Source organism: Saccoglossus kowalevskii, chromosome 2 (assembly GCF_978046115.1).
Source record: "Saccoglossus kowalevskii chromosome 2, keSacKowa6.1, whole genome shotgun sequence".
In the NCBI taxonomy this organism is placed as follows: Eukaryota; Metazoa; Hemichordata; class Enteropneusta; family Harrimaniidae; genus Saccoglossus; species Saccoglossus kowalevskii.
The window spans coordinates 22,226,941-22,253,096 of record NC_140642.1 but is presented as its reverse complement, the minus strand read 5'-3'; the positions used below and the strand labels follow the sequence as shown (position 1 = coordinate 22,253,096).

The following is a 26,156-nucleotide window of genomic DNA, read 5'->3' as shown; positions in this document are numbered from 1 at the left end:
AGTCAAATTAGAATATCTATGGGCAAGAAAACCTGGCCTTTAATATATTCCTACCATATTTTAAAACTTTCTCTGCTGCAACATTCTTTGCGTATTGTTCAACCATCACTGGGTTGGCCTCTTGAAAATCATTAACTGATTGAAAGTGAAAAAAATGATGAAATATCAAAATCTCCATGTTCTAAAAAAGAAAACAGATTTTGCATAAATATCTAATACCAGACAGTCGTTTCCACATGACTTACTGAATTGAGGAGAGATGGTTACAAGTCATCTAGGTAAAACTTATAGGAAGATTTTCAGGGAGCAAACTTTACCTGATTCTATCTTTAAGGTTGTATCATCACTCATTTTGTTTCATTAGCTTTAAAAATAATCAATATTGAAACAATCACCTCATGCACGCGCTCGATTGTATATAACAGGATTGGGTAAATTTACCTCTATATTAACAATATCAATGTTGCATTCGTACAAAGTACAGTTTTATTACAAAATAAAAAACACATAACGACATATGCTGATATTAGTTCAAATGAATGAGCGAAATAGTCACAGTCAAAGCGATATTGGTTAATCATTTATGGAGGCTTTCTTGAACTAAGTGTTATACCGTAACACACATATTTTTGAATAAAGCGATTTTCTTTGATTGCAATAGTGTATGGAATATGTAGGATTTGTTCAGCAATGTAAGTTAAAATTGTGTGAGCCACGTCTTGTCGACATATGTTGTGTTCAAATGCAATTGATAAATCATCAGTCGTTCAATATTTTACAATCACAAAGTTAGCTTTACTAATGTTCTGTATATGAAGTCATCAATACACATTTCCTATAAACCGCGCCCTCTAGCGACGGGGCGCTTCTATGATATACCCGAGTGACACGAAGGCCGTTTTAATCTGTAGTCGTTTATTAACGAATTGTAAGTTTTTACTGTCTTTTAGATGTTAAATGACTACACAACCAAACACGGTTGTCGATTTGAACGACTTTGCTTTCACCATATACATCATTTACTATGTAGCAGATATGAAGTTACAATATCATTACCATGTCATATAATGTAGATAGTCAAGGGGTATAATGGTAGAGCATGTGAACACAATATTCTGAACATTTATCACCGTCAAAAAATCGGTAAAAAACACCAATCATTATTCTTCTGACACAACTCACTTAAATATGTTTCAAAATTGCAATGTATGTTTGCACTACGTCTGTGCACGTTTTTGTTACAAACTACCAAGACTGTGGTAGCTCAGAGGCGGTGGCACGAAATGTTGCATGAGGGGGCGAGATCTGCTCACGGGGGATGTCCCCCTTAAAAATGAAATCTAGACCCTCTGAAACGCTATTTCCTGCCTTTTTGAGTGGCAAATTTAGCTGTCACAAAGGGTTTCAGCTTGATTTTGGAAGGGCGACGCCCCCAACATTTTTTCGATGGGACGACCGAACCCTCTTCTCCCCCTCCCATGTGCCACCGCCACAGTAGCTAATTTGTAATGTATTTCGCATGCATTTAATCAAATAAATTTCAAGGAGTTATGTTATAGTGTATCATATTGCCACTGAATAAGCCGTCTGTCCCATAGTCTTTGTAATTTACGTGGAACTGTATCTGCCGACCAACTGTGCTGTGCTAATTGATAAATGTATTATTCTGCGGTTAAAGGGGAAGTCAAGGCATATAGACAAAAGATGATGTCATACTTTACCTAAAATCCTTCGCTGAAGAATCAAGATGCTGGAGTACAAAAATTAATGAAAAGTTAAATATATAGAGAATGATATGAAAAAGCTGTAAGTTGCATGTTCTTGCATTTGCCGAGCTCTTTCATCTGAGAGTATTATGTTGTTAGACTTGACTGTTCCTTTGATATATATATTTATCTATTTTCAACTTACAGCGTCAAAAGGATACAATACTTTATGAAACAAGTGTTGTTAAACTCTTTATTACTTATTGAGTGTTTATGGTAGAATGGTGAATAATCAATGTTCGTAATTTACTGTTGTCAAGGAGACCTTTATCATTTAAACCTTCAAATATATAATATGTCACTCGCCGACTCGAGTTAATATGCAGGATTATGGTATTTGGATTTTATTATCTTTATCTTCACTGATAGGAATTCACAGTGTGCCACTCAAATCAGATGGTAGGATGGAAACACTAATTGTCCGTGTTCAACACACTGTGGATGATCCCAACTGCTGCAATTTTCTGTTTTGTCGTCTTTCCTGTTGAAACGCACACGGAATACTGCGTCGACATTTATGTTCAGTTGCCTTACCTGAAATGGGATCCAATATATTTGCAGACATACAAGCTTTTTTCAGCAAAAGAACGGGGCTTTATCTCTTGCTTATTGTAGTAACTGCAATATTATTCATTGCACGAATGCATCACCCTCAACTACTACTAGGAAATCACTTCAAATCGTATGCACAGGGTCGTATGCCGGTTTTAAACAAGAGTGTGACTATAATCTCGCCTACCACATGGGACACGATGATGCAGAGAAACAAGTCAAAATTATTCGAGTGAGTTGTCTAATATTCGTCCTTTGCTTTCAACTTGTGTTTTTGTCATTGCGCTTATGATGTTTCGGCTTTGACGTATAACAATGATATTTACGTTTGCACCGCCAATTTCAGAGAAAATTATCCAACAATATCAACATTAGGTTGATGGGTCAGCAATTTCACTGTACTGTATTAACAGGGCATATATCTAGCTTATTAGACTGTCGACAGTCCTTGGGCCTAATGTAACTGTGTTTCCTAGGCGTTCGAACGCCCTAGGCGTTTGATGGGAAATTCGAACCATTCCACGCGCGGGACTTTTGTTCCGGGAGACTGTCCCCGTCTGCAGATTTCTAGTTGATATGAATAATTTATAGTTGAAATAATTTATATTAACATAATGCATGCAAATATACCAACCAACTGAATGCGTTGGTTGAACACAATGAATACAGTCACTCCAACCAAAATAGCAAAGAAACAACGTTTGTTTGTCTAATAGAAAATATAGAAAACCGGAGGAGATCGAATTTGTTATTGTGCAGAGACGATCGATCTAAATCTTGCCATCTTGCCATTGGAAAGGTCGCAGGCATTTATTAATAATTATAACAGATTAATATTAGGTACGACCAACTGTCGACAGTTTACTAGCTTATGTAAAGTTGCTGAATATGTGGCATCTATATATAAACTGTGCATTATAAAAGTGCATTATAATGGAACAAACGTTAAATGTTTGCATTGTAGGGATCTATCGATGACACATACCTCTCACTATTTCTCAAAAGTACACCCGTGCCTTGGCAGCACGTATCACTCAAGTTCATCTGTTCTGTATTATTTTTTCAGTGCACTAGAACAACTAGGACGTAAGCAAACGATAGTTGTGGCCGGATTGCCTCTTCTTAAAACATGTCGAAGACATACCAACGTGGTGTTTCTGAAGACACACAAAACAGGGAGTGAGACCACGTCTCAGATATTCATGAGATTTGCTGATTTAAATAATCTGTCTCTTGTCCTGCCAACAAGTCAATGGCCTATTATGGGATGGGCTGGTGCATTTACGGAAAAACACTACATACATTCTACACACGATGACAAGTTTAACATCATGTGTCTACACTGCATATATAATAGACATGCTCTTGATAATATCATGGCAAACGGTACCAAATATGTCACAATTCTACGTGAGCCTTGGAGTCAGTTTAAATCGGCATTTAGTTTTTTTAAATGGGCAAAGGTGGTTGAGAAAAAAATTGGCAATACTACAACACACCACTTAGAAAAGTTTCTAGAGAATCCGGGACTTTTTTACAATGGAGAGAATATCAGCACCAATGCATACTTAAGGAACTTCATAGCTTTTGATTTAGGATTACCTCCCAAACAATACGATGATATGAATGCTATCAGACAGTTTGTGAACATGATAGCAAATGACTTCGACCTTGTGATGATTTTAGAATATTACGACGAATCTCTGATTCTCTTAAGACGTTTGCTTTGTTGGAAACTTGAAGATATACTTTATATACCGAATAATGTGAGAACAAAGGTTGTGTCAATACATTCATATGCCGAACAATTATATCATCACTTCAGCCAGGCTGATTATTTCATGTATAAACACTTCTTGACAATATTTGAACAGCGTCTTAAGGACTCGCAAGGGTTACGTGATGAAGTCAACTATTTCCAGAAGATAAATACTGAATACAAATTGTTTTGTAAACAAGTTTTGATAAACAGTTCATTGATATTTGAGATTCAAAGATCAAGCTGGAGTGACGGGTTTCGACTCAATGAGTCACACTGCACCAAATCAAGATTGTATATCCCTGACTACATGCGTATATTGAAAGAAACACGATATGGAATAAAAGCAAGGAAGAACAAACAGAAGTTATGGCCTATACCTTGAAACATTGTTATTACATTTTTTTTCTTATTAATGTTACAAATGATGCAGTCCATGTTTTGTGCAGTTGAATATTTTAACCTTCCTTTGTATTAATCCTTTATATCCAACGTTAGCTTTTGCAGTAGGGAACTAGTGTGAATACTTCCTTCAATTCCAAATCGTCGCTATTTTGATAAAAATTGGCAAAAAAGCATCATTTCAGTGATATATATTTCATCCTGTGTTTTTTACATCATTGAAAAAAAAAAGAATTGGAAGTTCGTGGCCAAACAGTTAACTACTAATCAGACAATGTGATCTTTTATCACCTCATCACTTTTTATTGCCGCAGTAGAGCTGCTTGGCAGTCTTGATCAGAGAAAATAAATATATTAAGGGTATCAATATCTGTAATGAAAAATTAAAATCAGCCCATTATGCGGACGACACCAATGTTTTTTAGCCGATATTGATTCCCCCAAATTATTTTTTGTAACCATAGAAGAATTCGGTTTAAAAATCAACAAGGGAAAACGAAAGCTATGTGGACTGGTTCATTGTGCATTTGCAAAATGGAACGACTTTCGAATTCGAATATTAGATATATTTGTTTCTTATGATATGAAATGCTAAAAGTAACTTTGAACATAGAATACAAAAAAAGCAGAAAATGTGTTTTAATATATGGAGACAGGGAAATTGACTTGGGTCGAATATGGGTCGAATTCATTTAGCTGAAACATTTATTATTTCAAAGTTCATTTTTGTGTTCTTACTAATTCCAACACCTGAATATTATATCAAAAACATTACTAAAAGAATAGCTAAACTAAATAGAAAAACGCTATTATGCGATTACAGTATGGGCGGTCTATGAACACCAATTTCATATGATTACGTCATCAAAAATTATATGGGTTAACAACTATTTCAGCCCAAGGCAGGAAAGTATTTTTTTGAAATATTATGACGAGGTTGAATTTCTATTATGCAGCAATTATAATTTAGAAACCTTGCCGGGGGAAACCATAATTTTCAAGTAACAGAAAAGGGTCCTATTTCATGCAATCTACTCTGGAACATTACATTGTTCCTCATGTCGGTTTTTTGAAATAATTTATTGCAAGCCGGAATATGGCTAGTTCGGGATTTATTATGGCTAGTTCAGGACTTTAATGGACATGTGGTTAGATTTGCTATTTGGCAATCAAGAGGTGTTTTATCTTCGAATTGGCTGACGTGGGCGAATTCGGTTAATAGTGTAATTGACTAATATAAATCAAACCACTTCCAGGTCGAGGTGTGGCCAGCACCATGGAAACTACATGTGAATAAAGGAACCACACTGTACAATCAATTATTATATACAACTGTTGATGTACATATTAACAAGAAAATTGCAAACAAATTAATGTAAGAGACTTTAAAATATTGCAAAAATGCCTATCTAATGCTGCACTCGATCATTCCAGACAAAGTAACAAAAATACTTCAATTTAATATCTTGCATATTTTTTGGGCTGTTAAAAATGTAAAAAGTTAGAGAAGATGACTAGTTTACTTTATGTGACGAGCATTCCGAAACAATTACATTTTGGAAAAGATTTTTAAAACAGGTGGCTGAAAACATTTGGTATTAAAATGAAAATTTAGCCACATATCACTTTGGGGAAGTCGATGAAAGTTCCATTTTCAATTATGCGTTAGTGATCGAAAACAAATCTTATTTAATTGCTGTAATCAGTCTATTTGTAGTTCATTCTCATGGATTTGGGATATTCAGGTGAAGAAACTTTTAAATGTACGGTAATTTTTGAGAATTGTCTCGAAATACAGTTCTAAATCATCTGCTTATCAGCACGGAAATATATGCCTTTTTGTAGAGTGACCATGACAGAATCGTATAATTGGTGGCATAGGTTAAGGTGGACATTATACGTTAAAATAAAAATAATAGAAACACTGGTATAAACAATATTTGCAAAATAATTTACTGTAAGTATAGAAGCAGCTGTAGATTGTATTTTATTAGTACTTGTGTCATTGTGTAATGTATATTTGAATGAAAATGGAAAACGTATTTACATATTTAAAAATTTGCATTGACTGAATATTCATCATCATTCATCACCTGGTGTGTGAAAGAAATTAAATGTGATTAAGTTTATGGTTATTCATTGAATATTGGGTCAGAATACAGAATTGTTGATTAAAGTGTAACATACATGCGCATAAGTAGCTCCATGGAGATATTAGACATCTGGGATAGAACGGTCCTACTGGCCGCACACGCATAGATACATGATTGAGTAATATATATAACAGCCATCAGCTCTCCATAAAGAACATTTACTTGTGATCATCACCATCAAGATATCAGCCTTCGCAATGTATTCATTGACTTCTTACACCCAGAGAAGCTCAAAGGTACTGATAGTAATTAATAAATCATATTACTTGTAGACCACAATGAAATTGAGAATGATTTTATGAGGGTGTATAATTTACTACACTAAAGAAAAAAATTGAGCCAATAAATAACAAGTCATTGAAAATGACACAGTCCCCGTTAAGTTCTCTTTGTGCTCATCATATTAAAGTGGAGGGGTTGTCGCGAGTGTGTCCTTGAAACTTGAGTTCTAAGTGGCGTATACAACAGATTGTTTATTTACATCAAAACACGTGTTTCTTGTCATAGTAATATGGCCAAAATAAAAACAGTCGTTATTCGGCCATCTTTGATCTGATTATGAAACACACTGATATGTATGATGTGCCAAATACGAATGAAAATGGTACATAAATTGTGGAAATATAGTAGTAAGGCCAAAAAGTCAGATGGCTGTCAATCGGCCATCCTTGACCAGATTTTGAAACAAATTGTCATGGACATGCATCCTAACATGTATAAAGTACATGTATGTGCCAAATTTGAATGAAAACTGACAGAGCACGTCCAAGATACCGCATAAAAAACAAAAACAAGATGCCTGCCAGTCGACCATCTTTGATCCAATTGTGAAATAAATCGTCATGGACATGTATCCTAACATGTATAATATATGTGCCAAGTTTGAATGACAACTGACAAAGCATGTCCAAAATACAACATTTTCAAAAAACAAGATGGCTGCCAGTCGGCCATTTTGAATCGAATTGCTAAACTACTGCATGTGCATATGTCCCACATAAGGTACTAGGCACATGCAAGGAATGAACGGAATCGGTCCACAGGATTCTAAAATATGACGGACAGACTGACGCACGGACAGACGGACGGTCGGACGGACGGACAGACAGACTCAGGAACTCACGGACGGTCGGGGACATGTATCCTAACATGTATGATCTATGTACTAAATTAGAATGAAAACTGACAAAGCATGTCCAAAATATTCCATTTTCAAAAAACAAGATGGCTGCCAGTCGGCCATCTTTGATCCAATTGTGAAATAAATCATCATGGACATGTATACTAACATGTATAATCTATGTACCAAGTTTGAATGAAAACTGACAAAGCATGTCCAAAATACAACATTTTCAAAAAACAAGATGGCTGCCAGTCGGCCATTTTGAATCAAATCGCTAAACCACTGCATGTGCATATGTCCCACATAAAGTACTAGGCACATGCAAAGAATGAACGGAATCGGTCCAAGGGATTCTGAGATACGACTCCGGACGGACGCACGGACGCACAGACGCACGGACGCACGGACACACGGACGCACGGACACACGGACGGACGGAGACCGAATTATAAGTACCCGTTTTCGGACTTCGTCCGAACGGGGACTAATTAGGTATTTTCTTAGGATGTCCTGCAAAAATGGTTAATTATTCAGTGGGTTTTAATTTTGCTTATTTCGCTGACTGGAAAATGCGCTAAATTAAAACCCTATTAATATGTGAAATTGAGAATAGAACACAATATCTAAATGATAAAACTGTGAATTTAAAAACTCACTGAATATACCCTGAAATGCTCAATCAGCGAAATTTTAACCAAGTGAAAATTAGTCGTTTTATAGTATTTGAAATAAATTTGAAATTAATTTCCCAAGCTTTATTCTGAGTATATGCATTAACATACTACACAAAGCGTCCGATTTACTACGTAGATAATCGTCAATGTTACTGCCGCACAGTGTTGTGGAAGTGGTTTGTTTAATCTCCAAGGAATTCTACACAGTACGTGTGTTACTAATGTGGTTCTGGCAATTTATAACAATAACAACTAAGCAGTGACATGATTGTAGTCACCGTGTCTGCATATCACCAGCCACTGTGCCGGGATGCGTCATTTGTATACAGTGCAGATGAAACAATACCCTCTTGCGTAATGTTCTTGTAAACAGCGTAATCACGGGAGAAAACATTGGGATGTCTTGTTGTACTGAAATTGCAGTACATCAGTTTGTTTTAAAGATTGAAATCAAATATAACATATATGATATTCATCATCAACATTGACAGTGCAAAAGTGATTACATTTCGTCAACATCTGTTACCATATATATATATATTAAACTATATAATTAGATGCACACATTAATCTGAAGATGACACAATTACCATCCCGTCATGATAAAGGTAATAATTCTCAATACATATATTACATCGGATTTTCTGTATGTTTACATGCTTTGATAAAACATGAATCGCATATGGTCAAATAATTTCTTCAAATACGTTATCATCCCAATCTTCAATGATGCATCTCCATACACTATCATAAAAGCACTCTATCTATTGTGTTCATCTTTATCACCGACTATTCTACCTTAACCACAATCACATTTTCACTGATTAAATTCAATTGAATTTATTTTATTATTAATATGTATAAATAAACTAGAAACTAAATGAGCAAAGCGTCTAAAAAAGTGGTGCAATTAACCAATATGATAGTCAATATTGCAATGCACACCAAAATATAACTATATGGGAATGCTATATTCACGTAATAGTGGTTAAATTTGCACATGGCAGCAATATTTGTATGTTGAAAAGCAAACGTTTGAACAAAAATACCAAGTCAATCTGGTTACGTCCAGTATAACATGGCATACAACAGGAAGAGTCCCTAGTGGAAATTTTAGGTCACTGATATTTGTATCATTAATGTTCCTGAAATTTTAAGGAAAATAACTGTTGATAGCAAGAAGCTCTGCAATGCGGAATAACAAATTATAATTACTATAGGACTTCCACAGACACAATCATTTCTTGTATTGGAAAAGGAATTTCTACTGAAATGAGTGATTAATGCAAATGTCAGAACAGTTGTGACACATACCCAAGATCACATGGTTATTAAGCGTACCATTAGTATTTTGTAAACATGGCACATGCTAATAAAATATGCCCAAGCTAGAACATATCGTGGGATAGGCAGACACAACACAGATCATCAACGCACTAACACTGTACTGCTTCTTCTAAATTTACGATTAGTGTTCCTAATCAATGACATGCAATCACCATTTATACTTGGTTGTGTCAATGTATTTTATGAAGTGATATATTTTGCAACTGAGATTAAAGGATTGATGAGAACTCAATTGACAGGCATATTAATCTGTTCTAAGTGAATTGTTTTCTTTGTGTAATTAAGAGTTATATTATAAGAATGCTTCGGTGGCATTTATGTGTTGAATAGATTAATATTCAGTTTTAGCTTATGTCTGTATAATTATTAGTTACTCTTGGTCCACCATGTTTTCACTGTCTGCTATGTATAAATTACTCGTTTTGTGCACACATGCAAGCACATTGTTGCTGCTGGTCGAACAGTAAAATAACCATTAACTGTATATTTGTGTTTTTGGACTAGTGAACATCACAAATTGAACTCTAAATGATTTGCAGTTTAAATGTATTTTAACATTTGCTTGCGTGAATGATTCAATTGCCAGTGAAATATGTAACTGAAATGAACACAGCAATACAGCAATAGTTTTCAATCTATAAAAGCATTATGCGTTCTGTGATACTTAAAATGTATGTTGGAATGAAGTCTGAACTTGTGCTAGTACAGATTAGACACGCCAATTTGTTTGAGTTAGATAACCAGGTGTATTTAGGCATTTGTTGAGAATTGTATCATCAGATCAAGTTATATAGTGAAGACCAACACCAGACTGCCATCACTCTCAACCATGGTTTGTTTGAATTTATTTCTTGGGCAATTAACCAACCACACAATTTGTACATATGCAGACTATGAACATCTTCACAATCTGAAAATGCTTGTGAGAATATCAGTTGAAATCGTACATATGAGTTTGTGTAGAATTTTTCTTGGCCGGAATTATAAAAATTGGCATGTGGGATTACTGAACAAATTCTGGTTATCACAGTAGTGGTTATAACAAATCCAGTCTGGTTCACCACTTACAGTCCAGCCATTTAATATGTTGTGAATTCTTATAATCATAAATCAAAGTTTTCATTTTCATGTACATTGTTCAAAATCAGACAGTGTCGCAAACTGAGTGAAAACACGCCACAAAAAGTCAGGTATGATTATATTATAATTAGGGCGTCAATTTCGTCTGTGTGAACAACTGAATGATATCACTTATAAAATATATGGCCAATCAGAGATATCATAACGTGTGGCAGTGGGTATAAAACAAAGTGTCAAAGGACTTTAATATACGCGCACTGAAAAGGATCTGCCAAGGTGTGAGTGTGATGGCCAATTAAATGACTCGTAGTAGTGAAGATGTATCCTGTAAGATAACTTGAATGAATCCTGTGATTCATGCTGTATTGTCTGTTTGCATATACAATTATTATTTGTGTATCTCAGAAATGAAATATATGTGATTGATTTTCTGACTGGATAATTAAAATTCCAACTTGTTATTCAACTTATGAATAACGACATATGAAGTATGAAAATATATACGTTAGATTTAACAAATTTATATTAAATAAATCAAAATATGGTTCAATTTGATAATTAAATTCCAGGATAATGTCTTGCCCAAAATCAATACTACTAAATAATAAAATACAACCCTGTCTTTGTAATGTAATTGTTTTGTCGACTTTTTAATCATTCACATATAACCACATCATCATTATTATCTTCAGGTTTCATGCCAACAGCTGACCTCTTTTTCTTTTTCTTTTTAAACATATCTGTGATTTTTCGAGTTCTGTCAGGTGTCGCATTCTTTGTTATCTTGTATCTGCCCATCTTGCATGCTTTTAAGACACCATTCCTACATCCCAAGCAGAGTACTTTTTTAACAGTGGATATGTTTACATGTTTATCATCATCAGACTTTATGAAAACAGTTATATCTTTGACACTTGACCCATTCACGTCATTCTGTTCACATATAGCATTTTGTATTAGTTTTAACATGGCAGAATTCTTTACTGTCATCTTCTCTGGTGATTTTTTAGATGCTATGTAGAGAAAAGGAAAACGATACAAGTTAATTGAAGTTAACTCCCAGAATGTAATACTAAATTTCAGTTTAATATATGTTATCTGGTGCAGTCTCATTGTGGGAATATATTTTCGTTTAAATTAGCTACATCTTGAATTAGTGAAATTACAGACTATCAAATTTATCTAGCTGGCAAGCTTAAAAGACGTGTTTTACAGTATTTTACCATACACAGTTCAAATTACAGAATAAACACATAAACAGAAATGACTGACAGTTGACATAGTTGGTTAATCAGTCAAATTAGAATACTAAGCCCTGCCATATCCATGGGCAAGAAAATCTGGCCTTTAATTTATTCCTACCATATTTTAAAGCCTTCTCTGCTGCAACACTCTCCATGTATTGTTCAGCCATCTCTGGGTAGGCTTCTTGAAAATCATTAACTGGTTCAAAGCTTCGAAGAACATTTGTAGAAATATCAAAATCTTCATGTCCTAACAAAAATTAAATAAAATCAAAGAAAGCTTAGAAAGAACTCCCGTGTGCTGAGATTATTGAAGACACATTAAAAATTAATTCAAAATTACCTGTACATGAGATATTGATAAAAAAGCTGAAAACTAATTATGTACATCAGGTACCTAATATGAACAGAACAGAACAGAACAAGAAAATTATGAATTATTATGCTAATTAGAGAATTAATATGAACAAATTTTAACCCAAAATTAATCAGGCCTGTCTATTGTCCTAGAGCATTTATGTACCAAATTTTATTCAAATGTGATGATCAGTAATTGAGTTATTAGTGTTAATTAATTATGTTAATTAGGTGATTAATAAGCATAAATATTTACCAAAAACTAATTGGGTTTCTGCATAGTTCTCTTTAAAAGTTTCAATAAAATCCAATTTGTGGTTCTTTATATATCAGTGGAACATTATGCAAATTAGGTAATTAATATCCAATTAAAACTAATTAGGTCTCTGCATAATCCTAGAAGATCTATGTAGCAAGTCTCATTGAAATATGATGATTACTACTTGATATATCAAAAGCTGAAAATTAATTAATTGAGCAAATTAGATAATTAATATGTACTCATATTACCCTAAAAACTATCAGGTTTGTGCAGTGTCCTATGACATCTATGTACCAAGTGTCATTGAAATGTGATGATTACTACTTGAAATATCAAAAGCTGAAAATTTATTAATTATGCAAATTAGCTAATTAATATATACTGATATTAGCCTAAAACTATCAGGTCTGTTTAGTGTCCTATGACATCTATGTACCAAATTTCATTGAAATGTGATGGTTACTACTTGAAATATCAGAAGCTGAAAATTAATTAATTATGCAAATTAGGTAATTAACATGTACTCATATTACCTTAAAAACTATCAGGTCTGTGCAGTGTCCTATGACATCTATGTACCAAATTTCATTGAAATGTGATGATTACTACTTAAAATATCAAAAGCTGAAAATTAATTAATTATGCAAATTAGGTAATTAATATATACTGATATTACCCAAAAAACTATCAGGTCTGTGCAGTGTCCTATGACATCTATGTACCAAATTTCATTGAAATGTGATGATTACTACTTGAAAGATCAAAAGCTGAAATATAATTAATTATGCTAATTAGGTAATTAATATGTACTCATATTACCCTAAAAACTATCAGGTCTGTGCAGTGTCCTATGACATCTATGTACCAAGTGTCATTGAAATGTGATGATTAGTACTTGAAATATCAAAGGCTGAAAATTAATTAATTATGCAAATTAGGTAATTAATATGTACTCATATTACCCTAAAAACTCTCAGGTCTGTGCAGTGTCCTATGACATCTATGTACCTAGTTTCATTGAAATGTGACAATTACTACTTGAAATATCAAAAGCTGAAAATTAATTAATTATGCTAATTAGGTAATTAATATCTACTGATATTACCCTAAAAACTTTCCGGTTTGTGCAGTGTCCTATGACATCTATGTACCAAGTTTTATTGAAATGTGATGATTAGTACTTGAGATATCAGTGGAAAAGCCGAAAATTGATTAATCATTATGCAAATTATGTAATTAATATTGCACAGATTTTTACCCAAAACTAATCAAATCTGCGCATTAGTTTGGAGCATCTGTGTGCCAAGTTTCATCAAAATCCAATGAGTGGTTCTTTAGATATCAGTGGAACAGTCATGAAACAGCTAAAAATCAGCTAATTATCATGCAAATTAGGTAATTAATATGCATGGATTTTTACCAAAACTTAATCAAATCTGCGCATTGGCCCAGAGCATCTATGCACCAAGTTTCATCAAAAACTGATGTATGGTTCTTGAGATATCAGTGGAACAGACGGACACACATACACACACACACACACACATACACACAGACAGACACACTAACTGCAAAGACTCCCTTTTTGTGCTTCGCACACGGGAGTCAAAAACAGATTTTGCAGCAATATCTAATACTAGACAGTTATTTTCTCATGGCTTACTGAATTTAGTAGAGATGCCTAAAAATTCACAAGGTAAAACTTAGATTTTCAGGAAGCAAACTTTTCCTGATTCTATCTTACAGTTTTTACCAACTGGGTTTCAGTTATGGTGTAAGTAAGAGGTCACCGAATTTGTTCATAGTAAAGTGGAAATTATGCTTCAAAACCAAAAAATCAGCTAATTGGAAAAACATTGGTGAAACTTCAAACTTCTTGGAGGCTAGTTACATGTACCTCTAATTTATGTTGGCGATTTGTTTTGGGGGAATTCACAAAATTCATTGTTTATCTCACTAACATATTCTTTTTGTACATTTTCATAGAATAGTATATATAGTATATATATTGTGATACAATATTCTCAACTCGTTTACCTGGCACTTTCCACTGTACATGCAAACTTGGTACAAAATGTCTTGTACATTTTCCAATGATGTGAATAGGAGTGACTCTACATTCATTCTGAGATTTCCTTTTCTGTATAATGTCTCTTATTTCCATGCTTGCAATCATGGAGAGAGCTTTACCTGCAATTTTGTCATAGGGCCACCTGAGAGTGGAATGTACAAATATCTGAAAGTAAAACAAAAAACGATCATCTTACACTGTTAAATTTTCACTGATAATTTTCCCTTGTGAAATTCACAAAAAAGTTGTTAAAATAAAGGCAGTTTACAGTAAAATTAGTAATTTGGGTTGCAATCTTCACTTAATGTACCTCCAAATTAATTTGGAATTTATACTCATTTTACAATTTTTGGAATTTAGAAATCAAAATAACTTTAACTACCGGTACTTGTTGATGGTAGAGCAACTGTAGGAGACACAGATGATATGTGTCATTTGTGTTAATTTTTTTCCAAATGTGCGTTCTGAAGACAAGTGAAAAATGAAATAAAACTCAATCACGGTGTTTTAAGGTAGAGATGCAGTTTATTCGGCTTGCTTTTTAATTGAGTAATTAGATAATGAAGATGGTATTATATATCCAACATGTTATATATTTTCTGAAAGCTTATTATACAAACTTTGTAAAACTTGTTTTTATTTTAAATATCCAGAATGCGTTTTTGATTTTGGGTCAAAAATATGCTTTTTTGGACAAAAGTGGTTTAAAAAAAATTAGCTTAAAAACTTCAAGTCCGTTTGTGGGTAAAATTACATCACTGGATACCTTGGTATACTACTAATTCAAATGCGTCCACTCATCTCTCTAACGGCTTTCAAAGTCGCACAGCATGACCTCAAAATTCACTCTTTTCTATTTTTGCATAATTTATATATCCATGTTAATTGCGGACTTGTTATTTTTGTTCCACTCGCCGTAATAAACTGTCCGGACGCATTTTGAAGGGGGAACACCTTGTCAATAATGTGTGAAATTTTCGAGGCAAATGGCCAAAGCGTCTATCAGCTATTTTAATTTAAAACCCAAGAATTCACCAAAAATAGAAGACGAGAAAAAGGCAAATTTGCATATTTGCGCGTTAAACCGGGAATTACTGCTTTGTCATACTTTATCATACTTTCTAGACTATTGAAATTGAAAGTTAACGTATAGACATAGACATTTTATGTAAAATCGTTGGACCAGAACAACTGCTCTTGAATATATAAATCAGAAACACGTCATTCATACCAGTGTTTTGATGGGGTCGGTAAAAACACGTGTCAATACCCAGTAAATATGACGTCATCTCATGAATTATTAAACAGGAGGCGGTCCTAGGAAAGTGACCTTTTATCACGATCAAAACATCATGGCTTCTCTTCAATGTATTTTCAATAAAAAATCTACGAGTATTTCAGAGCCTATGGTTTACCGTGAAGAGTACAAAGTGGGATATTAAATTATTTATCCTCGATAATTGTTATGTAGTATTGAGAACCAACTCCAGGAAGCGAACGCACAATAATGACAAATCGCGTAATCCTAGAATCGAAACGCGAGGCACAGAAGTTTTGTTCAACGTTTCCAATCCCATTTTTCCCACTGCAACATATTTGTTAAAAGAAATATTTGAATTCTGTTCGTTTTTTAAGGAGGCGTTTTTTTATTTTTTTACGATTTTGGTAACGCCTTATTCTGGGATTTTTTAAGACAGTCGCAGACAATCAGCGCACGGATGTACGTACAAAACATGCTGTTGTACTACCGGCGACGGTCGCCTGCAATGTAAAAGTTCAAAAATTTCGACCGGTTTTAAATAATTTGTGTTGGATTAAATAATTAGTGTTGGAAATCTGACATGTTTTAAGAGTGCAAAATTAAGGTGCATTTTCGAGCGGTCGAATTTTTCCGAATAGAAATCAGCAAATGAAAAAAATTGGAGTGCTAAAAAGTGTGTTAGTTTTAAAAAAATGGAATCTCCGTCAAATTGACGTAAACTTCCCCATTTTTCACGGAAAAAGCAAAGGTCGTGGCCGAGTTGCAGGCTAAAAAACTCAAAAATCAAAACAAAATCATCAATCAGTAAGTATTATGACAAGGAAAACAAAACATCAGACGCGGAGAAGCGGTCAGTGCGTCAAAAGAGTTGTTAATGTATCAAGTTACCTCTCTCTGTGATTTATTTTTCATTGAAATTATTTGCTTGTTTTCAATTAATTTTAGCGTACCTCTGCAATTTATTTTAGCATTGTCAGTTGTTTGCTTCATTGAATTAAACGGAGTTCGTCCGGTTGCAAACAAAGCTGTCTTGCACCACCGAGCAAAACTTGCGAATGATCAAAGTACAGGTACCCATTGGACAAAAGATACACGAAAGTTTGTATCTCCCCGACCCAGTGCAATATATCCGGTTAGAATCAAAGCTCACGTGTCCCTTATTTGAGGGACCAGATTCTGCCGTAAATTCGGGATGGGATTTAGAAAAAAATAAAATGGGACTTTTAGGGTGTATTTTGGCGTCATTTTCGGACATTTCAATCATTCCTGAATGATGCGTGAATTGAATGAACTATGACCCGTACAATCTCGATTTGCATATTGTCAATCAAAGGTCCTGTTATTTGGTTACTCATGCAAATTAGGCAATTGGACATAAACATTGCCACGTGTGAGTGTTTTTTTATTTTTAACCAGAAAATAAACAGCAATTTTAACGGTGTTCCAATAAGAATTCATTGGTCAAATTTTCACAGAATGTTCTTTAGATAAAAATCTATATAAAAAACGAAAAAAACTATTTTTGATTGAAATTCACAAATAAACTGCATCTCTACCTTAATACTATTTTTAAATAATAATTGTACTAGTATTTCAAAAATATAAGTTTGTATACACATTTTGTTCTCAGTTGACTGAACCAGTACCCAATAAACAGTTATAATTAAATTAATATAGACATTACATGTTACATAGTGTCATTCGAATATTACAAATATTACAACACTGAGTATATATCTACTTTAACTGTTTTATTGGCATTTGATAATATATAATTGTTTGTTATTATGTGTGTTGTATGTAAATAAATAAGACATTGTTATACATTACCATAATCTCAGCAAAGTCAGGAGTAGCATGCTGAAATGGCGTGCTTGGAACAACATCTTTTGGTATCAAGAATTCATCAATGACTTTTTGGTTTGGAAATCCATCAATTTTTAATGCTTTGCTGTAAAGGAAATTAAATTGAAATTAATTTCATCATAGCTGATGATTGTTATGAAAGAAAATAGTTGAGAGAAAACAATTTAGTGCGTACTGATGGAGCCTAGGTTTGGAAGAAAGAAATAAAAATTCCTGAACAATTCTTAATGTGGACTATGAACCTACAAACTATATAAAGAAGTAATTTGAACACTGATTAACAGTATATGAAATATTTTCCAACAAAATGAGAATTGTAGATATTGTCATAATATTCAAATGAATAAGCCTGAACAGGGATAATCAAGCATAACACACACTAAAATGATTTTATAAAATATTTTGATGAAAAATTACTAAAAATTATGTTTGATGAATACTGAGCAATAATAGGTATCAGTCAAAATGGTCACTTAATTGTTGCTTCTATTAATTATGCAAGTTCTTGGTGTACCATTTAATTTTCTCTTCAAGAGTCAGTTTCCTTTTCTTTTTTCTCCTTTTTCTCTTGATCGACCTGCCATCATCATCCTCATCTGATGTAACAATTTGATTAGGATCATCATCTTGACTTTTCTCCTGGGTCCATTCATGAAATCTTCAAACATAATAAAATACATAACATTAACTTAAGTTAGATTGGTTATAATTGTGTGGTTTTATGTGACGTCAAGTTTAAAATAAAAAGGGTGCTTGTTAAATAGTAAATTTGTAAAAATAAATGGCATTTGGTTTATAGTTTCAATTCCCCTTCACTGCATGAGTTGTTGACACATGTTGTTCAAATTGAGCAAGGTATAGAGCAAGGCTTCAGCTGTTAAAGTATTTTTTTACTGTTATGCGCATGTCCACAAAAGTGCAATGCTGCCAATTGACAGTACAATGTCAGCAATCATTTACATAATAGTTTCTATATACTCAAACATTTAACATAGATTGTTTAATGATGGATATTAAAAAATGGTAACACCGGGTAGTAAACAATCATTATTTTTGGAGGGTACCATATTTTTGACTGAAAAATGTCAACAATCATTTATAATTTACATATTAGTTTCTATATACTCAAACATTTAACATAGATTGCTTAATGATGCGTATTAAAAAACAAGCAGCCTCTCGGCTGAGATAGCTTCGCTGTTATCAATGCACATTTCAATTAAAGAACAGAAGATATCATTAGAAAATGAACAATATGTATAGTATCAAAACAATCAGACTTGCGGTTTTCAACAAGAAGTAGAAAATATCACTTTTTACCAAAAATTACAAAAATATTCATCAAAATTAGAGAATTGAAGATATCATCATGAAATGAACAAATCTGAGTTAGAACCACATGTAGTTACCTATATATATGTAATATCAAAGCAATTGGACTTGCGGTTTTTAACAAGAAGTTGAAAATATCACATTTTACCAAAAATTACAAAAATATTCACCAAAATTAGAGAATTGAAGATATCATTACAAAATGAACAAATCTGAGAGACGTTCACATGTAGTACCTATATATGTAATATCCAAGCAATTGGACTTGCGGTTTTTAACAAGAAGTTGAAAATATCACATTTTACCAAAAATCACAAAAATATTCACCAAAATTAGAGAATTGAAGATATCATTACAAAATGAACAAATCTGAGAGACGTTCACATGTAGTACCTATATATGTAATATCCAAGCAATTGGACTTGCGGTTTTTAACAAGAAGTTGAAAATATCACATTTTACCAAAAATTACAAAAATATTCACCAAAATTAGAGAATTGAAGATATCATTACAAAATGAACAAATCTGAGAGACGTTCACATGTAGTACCTATATATGTAATATCCAAGCAATTGGACTTGCGGTTTTTAACAAGAAGTTGAAAATATCACATTTTACCAAAAATTACAAAAATATTCACCAAAATTAGAGAATTGAAGATATCATTACAAAATGAACAAATCTGAGAGACGTTCACATGTAGTACCTATATATGTAATATCCAAGCAATTGGACTTGCGGTTTTTAACAAGAAGTTGAAAATATCACATTTTACCAAAAATTACAAAAATATTCACCAAAATTAGAGAATTGAAGATATCATTACAAAATGAACAAATCTGAGAGAGGTTCACATGTAGTACCTATATATGTAATATCAAAGCAATTGGACTTGCAGTTTTTAACAAGAAGTTGAAAATATCACATTTTACCAAAAATTACAAAAATATTCACCAAAATTAGAGAATTGAAGATATCATTACAAAATGAACAAATCTGAGAGACGTTCACATGTAGTACCTATATATGTAATATCCAAGCAATTGGACTTGCGGTTTTTAACAAGAAGTTGAAAATATCACATTTTACCAAAAATTACAAAAATATTCACCAAAATTAGAGAATTGAAGATATCATTACAAAATGAACAAATCTGAGAGAGGTCCACATGTAGTACCTATATATGTAATATCAAAGCAATTGCTCATATGATAAGCTTCGCTCGACAAAGTCGACAACGGAGCTAAAAATAGAAAAAAAATGTTGGCGGGAAAATAGTGTAATTTGACACTTTAACTCGTGTATTTTTCAAACCACTCGAAACTGGTTAGCTTAATTTCCCCTCTTTCCCACAAATGATTAGAAGTCATAATCAAAGAAAGCTTGGAAAGAACTGAGAGTATTGAAGACACATTAAAAATTAATTAAAAATTACTTGTACATGAGATATTGATGGAAAAGCTGAAAACTAATTATGTAAATCTGGTAACTAATATGAACAGACCAGAACAAAAAAAGTATGAATTATTATGCTAACTAGAGAATTAATATGAACAAATTTTAACCCAAAATTAATCAGGCCTGTCTATTGTCCTAGAGCATTTATGTACCAAATTTTATTCAAATGTGATGATCAGTATTTGAAATATCAGTGTTAATTAATTATGTTAATTAGGTGATTAATAAGCATAAATATTTACCAAAAACTAATTGGGTTTCTGCATAGTTTTCTTTAAAAGTTTCATTAAAATTCAATTTGTGGTTCTTTATATATCAGTGGAACATTATGCAAATTAGGTAATTACTATTCAATTAAAACTAATCAGGTATCTGCATAGTCCTAGAAGATCTATGTAGCAAGTCTTATTGAAATATGATGATTACTACTTGAAATATCAAAAGCTGAAAATTAATTAATTATGCAAATTACGTAATTAATATGTGTTGATACTACCCTAAAAACTATCAGGTCTGTGCAGTGTCCTATGACATCCATGTACCAAATTTCATTGAAATGTGATGATTACTACTTGAAATATCAAAAGCTGAAAATTAATTAATTTGCAAATTAGGTGATTAATATGTACTGATATTACCCTAAAAACTATCAGGTCTGTGCAGTGTCCTATGACATCTATGTACCAAATTTCATTGAAATGTGATGATTACTACTTGAAATATCAAAAGCTGAAAATTAATTAATTATGCAAACTAGGTAATTAATATGTACTCATATTACCCTAAAAACTATCAGGTCTGTGCAGTGTCCTGTGACATCTATGTACCAAGTTTCATTGAAATGTGATGATTACTACTTGAAATATCAAAAGCTGAAATTTAATTAATTATGCAAATTAGGTAATTAATATGTACTCATATTACCCTAAACACTATCAGGTTTGTGCAGTGTCCTATGACATCTATGTACCAAGTTTTATTGAAATGTGATGATTAGTACTTGAGATATCAGTGGAAAAGCCGAAAATTTATTATCATTATGCAAATTAGGTAATTAATATTGCACAGATTTTTACCCAAAACTAATCAAATCTGCTCTTTAGTTTGGAGCATCTATGTGCCAAGTTTCATCAAAATCCAATGAGTGGTTCTTTAGATATCAGTGGAACAGTCATGGAACAGCTAAAAATCAGCTAATTATCATGTAAATTAGGTAATTAATATGCATGGATTTTTACCAAACCCTAATCAAATCGGCGCATTGGCTCAGAGCATCTATGCACCAAGTTTCATCAAAAATCAATGTATGGTTCTTGAGATATCAGTGGAACAGACACACACACTTACTGCAAAGGCACCCTTTTGTGCTTCGCACAGAGGAGTCAAAAACCATGTCTCAATAATGTTCTCTCCGGGCAGCACCTAGCTAAATCTGAAACCAGTCTATTTATGCAATTTTGTCTGACAACTGATTATACATCTGGTTCGTTTGTTAAAACTAACAGAATGTCAATCGGAGAAAGTTAAAACAAAAACGCATTAGGCCGATGTCACACATGTACGTTGATTTTGAACAGCGGCGTCTTCTTTTATTAAAGTTTTGTTGTGTGTTAATTTTAGCATTGTGTTGTTGTGTGTTTAAACCAACAAGGAAAATAGAATGATGGTCAGGTGGCCGACATACTGTGTGTATCATAAACAAATAAAATAGTGTCAGTCGCCAACTTTTTGTCCTGGTCGGAAATTCTGAGTGCCGGCCACCAGCGTGGGCAGATCCCTGTATGCAACTGCTTGCATAGTGAGAAAAAACATGCAACATCCTTAGCAAATTAAATTACAGTAAATGTACAGTAAATACCTCTCTAAGACATCAATATCACCCAAACTGTGCATTAGTTGTGTAGCATTTGTTTTGCCAACACTTGGTACTCCATCAGACAAGTAGTCACATCCCATTAATAGTGCCATAGCTATTAGCTTATTACGATTCAATGTCAGTTTCTCCTCAATATCTAACATGTCATACACATCAACGTGAGAACCCTTCAATTAAGCATATATGATAAGGTCAGTGAGATACTCCATCAACCACACTTTTCATGTAATCATAAAATACTGAAACCAATTCAATTTCACAAAATTTGGAAATATTGTAGCAGTTAATATATAACTTGCATGTAGAGGAAAGTTGTTGTTGCAAATAAATTCTGCTGCAGGAGCGTGCTAAACACAGCTAGCCTAGGCAGTATATAATGTTTGATAAAATTTGCTCAGACGCATTAGTAACATGAGCAAATTATACAACATCTTCTGAATTTTAAAAGGAGCGACATATTAATGCTGATCCAGAAAGAAATTTATAGTGTTAAAACAACTTCACATCAAATACTGATTTGTAATTGTCAATCCCACATTCCTAAAATGCTGAAAACTCAATCAGAATTGAATCTACAAAACTGATAGGAATTGTTCAGCCATTTGTAAAATACTTATTACCGGTAGTTGACATTTTGCAAACACCGTAGATGTTGTGTTTATTATATGATGCATATTACTTGACATGTCAAAGAATCCAAACAGTACTTAGCCAACAATACAGCTACCAGCCAGAAGATTGGCGACATTGATCAGATAAAAATAGGTTTATAATGGTGCAAGATAAATTAAATGGCTAATTTTGAAATTATTAGATAGTTAGGATAGGATTTTCATAAAAATAAAATTTATATTTCAAGGCAAGGAAAACATCTACTCACGTTGCTGCCAGCAGTAAGATTCTTGTAGACTTTCTTTGCACCATACAGGAAAGCATCACCATCTTCAGTGAATACCCCATCCACAAGCTATATATATATACCGAGATGAAAGAATATTGTAAAACATCTTAGCAGAGAGAAAAAAACATTAGCCTTTATACTTTTTACTAACATAAACTGTAAACTGATTTAATTTTGCGAGACACAACTTGTTTACACAAGTCAAGACTTTGTGAAAATTTGTCTTTGTGAATTTTCTTAAATTATCTAACTATGGAAAATTAGAGAAGCAAAAATGTAAATTTGTGCAGTAATATCTATGAGCAAAATGTCACAAGAATAATACTAGCAAACATGTACTAATCTCAATACTAAAAGCAATGTATAAGCTAATTATTACAGCACCATTTTAGATACCTACCCCTTCTTTATTGAGGAGTGCACACATGGCTTCAGCTTCTCCAGTAGCTTGTATATATGGCACACCAAGGACATCAAGAAGTTTACAGCACTAAAATAATGTATTAACAAGATTTTAATAACAAAATAGTTGAACTACTTTTCCCCTGTGTTGGTATTCGGATTGTACTTTGCAATGGGTACATTTAGTTTTCTGTAATTTTAGTTTTGTTAGCATATTTTTTTTCATTTTCTAGTTGATTTCTACAAAGATCTCATTCATATATATTGTTTCAGTCATTTTTAGATTTGCTATTTCTCTGAGTTAAATTTGTAGGTGAGAAAAACATTGTAAAGATCAGTGTTTGGAAATTAATTTATATGTTAAATGTTAGTATCACAGAAAGGACGCAAGTTTTTCACATTTTATTCAATCTTTGAACTTTTCACCTCATTAAAATATATACTGATCGATAACTACCAGCACATTTGATATACTTTGGATTAACTTACTCAAGTTTACCACACTCGCAGAAACAATTATTAATGACGACAATGCCAACACACCAAATTTTTTAAATAGTTTCACTATTACGGGAAAGGCAAAAAAAGTTTTTCTTGGTTTGAAGTCACTTTGAAATCAAAAATTGAAATAGAGTGTCTCCCTTACCAGGCTTAAAATCAATCTCATTGAATGTTCCATAATATTCACATAACAGGACAAAATATGTAGAGAAATCCGATGCAAAATCAGACTTGAATGGTTGTTGACCCTGGATGACCTCATTTGCATACTTAAAACCTTGGAAGCACTTATTGTTTCCTTTTTTGTGTTGTTGTATCAAAATTAAGGTTTATGAGAAAAAAATATATACATTCTAAAAAACCATGCTGTCATAGGCATGTCATTTTGGGGGACTTGAATGTTACCTCATATTGTAGTGTTTTTAGACGTGTCCTCTGCATGCCAGGTTTCTTCTCACCATGTTTATTTTTGGAATCACCTTGAATATGAGCTCTTTTCACAAGTTCATTCGATTTCAACTCAGGTGGGTCACCATCTATCACAAACACAGGTTGAATGTTCAGCCGTGACAAATTTACTACTCGGTAGAAAAGATTTCTAATGTAGAGGAACAAATTGATCAATATTACACCATGACAAAACACTTTTGAATGAGCTGTTTTGATGAGTTAAACAACATGAAACATGACATATACCACAGTAATTAAAGTAATTGAGGTCACAGCATCCAATGCACCAGGGTCAACAAATGCCTGCTGTTACTAAATAAAAGGGCAGACATGTTTTTGGCATAGTACAAACGTCGTTTGGCCATAGTATATACCACAGAATATTATAGCTGATGCTTGTTTTCAAATGCCATACTTTTAATTTAACATGAACACTGCCAGCAAATTGTTTAGTGCAACAATTAATCTTTGGATTACTATCTGCAATTTATTTGTTGATCTGAACATAGAGGTCATCATAAACTTGTCAAGCTTTGCGATTTTCTTAAAATCAATATCGAAAATTTAGGCATAACAAAACTGGGTAGCAACGCCATTTCCGTATAGTAACGCGTGGAATTCCGGGTGGAATTTCACTATTGGCAGTAATCAACCAGGGAAACTTGCTATTCAAATTACATAACAATTGGCAGATCCCAATGATTGTCGAGTAGGTGTGAATCATCAAAGTGAAGAAGTGAATCCCCAGTGTCTTCAAGTTGATAAATGATCAGAGAGGCCCTACCTGTGGTGTGGCTTGAAAGCGTTGACTGCCGCAATGCTTTCACAAATCCAGGAACTGAGATCGACAGCGATCGTTTGACCTTTTAGATCTTCAAGAGGGGTAGGATCTTTCACTGGTTCGAGAACGACCCATAGCGTCTTCACGCCCATATTGGCAAGAACAAGAGTCGGGCCCCCTTCAGAATCTATGTAAACAAATACCCACGCGTAGTTTTCGCGTCCTTTTCTTATCAAACTTCGCCCTCTGCGGCAACATGTAATATTTCCACACACATTGTTGGAGGCGCTGTGTTCACGCAAGTAACACAGATTCAGTTAGTTTCTGCACATAGAACTTGGCCACATGCAGTTTTTGAATGTTGGAGTTTTGTCTCAACTCTTATGATACAGAAACGTCAACTATTATAATGGGTGGTACTAGTTATAACCAACTCTAACCAAATCAATCAAATTCTGATATCAATGATCAGTGTCTTCAAGAATGATCACATTCTCAGGGACGACATCCAAGCATTTTCACCGCATGGCAACCAAC

At 33.3% G+C, this 26,156-nt stretch overlaps 2 protein-coding genes across 2 annotated transcripts; one reads left to right on the top strand and one right to left on the bottom strand.

Moving 5' to 3' along the window:
- The first annotated feature begins 3,694 nt into the window (after positions 1–3,694).
- Positions 3,695–4,462, top strand: LOC144342578 (galactose-3-O-sulfotransferase 2-like). The gene has a single exon (XM_078005646.2). It carries the CDS (start codon positions 3,695–3,697, stop codon positions 4,460–4,462), a length of 768 nt encoding a protein of 255 aa, XP_077861772.2.
- A 6,899-nt stretch (positions 4,463–11,361) lies between these two features.
- On the bottom strand, positions 11,362–25,837 carry LOC100372795 (flap endonuclease GEN homolog 1-like). The gene is made up of 10 exons (XM_085492931.1): positions 25,623–25,837; positions 24,794–24,986; positions 23,886–23,975; positions 23,465–23,551; positions 22,567–22,751; positions 18,432–18,575; positions 17,882–18,002; positions 14,757–14,955; positions 12,219–12,350; positions 11,362–11,869 (listed from the first exon to the last, which is right to left on the bottom strand). Exons 1-10 carry the CDS (start codon positions 25,769–25,771, stop codon positions 11,511–11,513), a joined length of 1,659 nt encoding a protein of 552 aa, XP_085349057.1. The 5' UTR covers positions 25,772–25,837; the 3' UTR covers positions 11,362–11,510.
- Between the last annotated feature and the right edge of the window lie 319 nt (positions 25,838–26,156).

Excerpts from the sequence above, each read along its gene's own strand:
- LOC100372795 (XM_085492931.1), bottom strand. The coding sequence starts at position 25,771 with ATGGGCGTGAAGACGCTATGGGTCGTTCTCGAACCAGTGAAAGATCCT. Across the intron at positions 23,976-24,793 it reads TAAAAACACTACAATATGAG|TGCTGTAAACTTCTTGATGT; the intron begins GTAACATTCAAG and ends ACATTATTTTAG. Across the intron at positions 11,870-12,218 it reads AGAGAAGGCTTTAAAATATG|CATCTAAAAAATCACCAGAG; the intron begins GTAGGAATAAAT and ends TTCTCTACATAG.
- LOC144342578 (XM_078005646.2), top strand. The coding sequence starts at position 3,695 with ATGGCAAACGGTACCAAATATGTCACAATTCTACGTGAGCCTTGGAGT.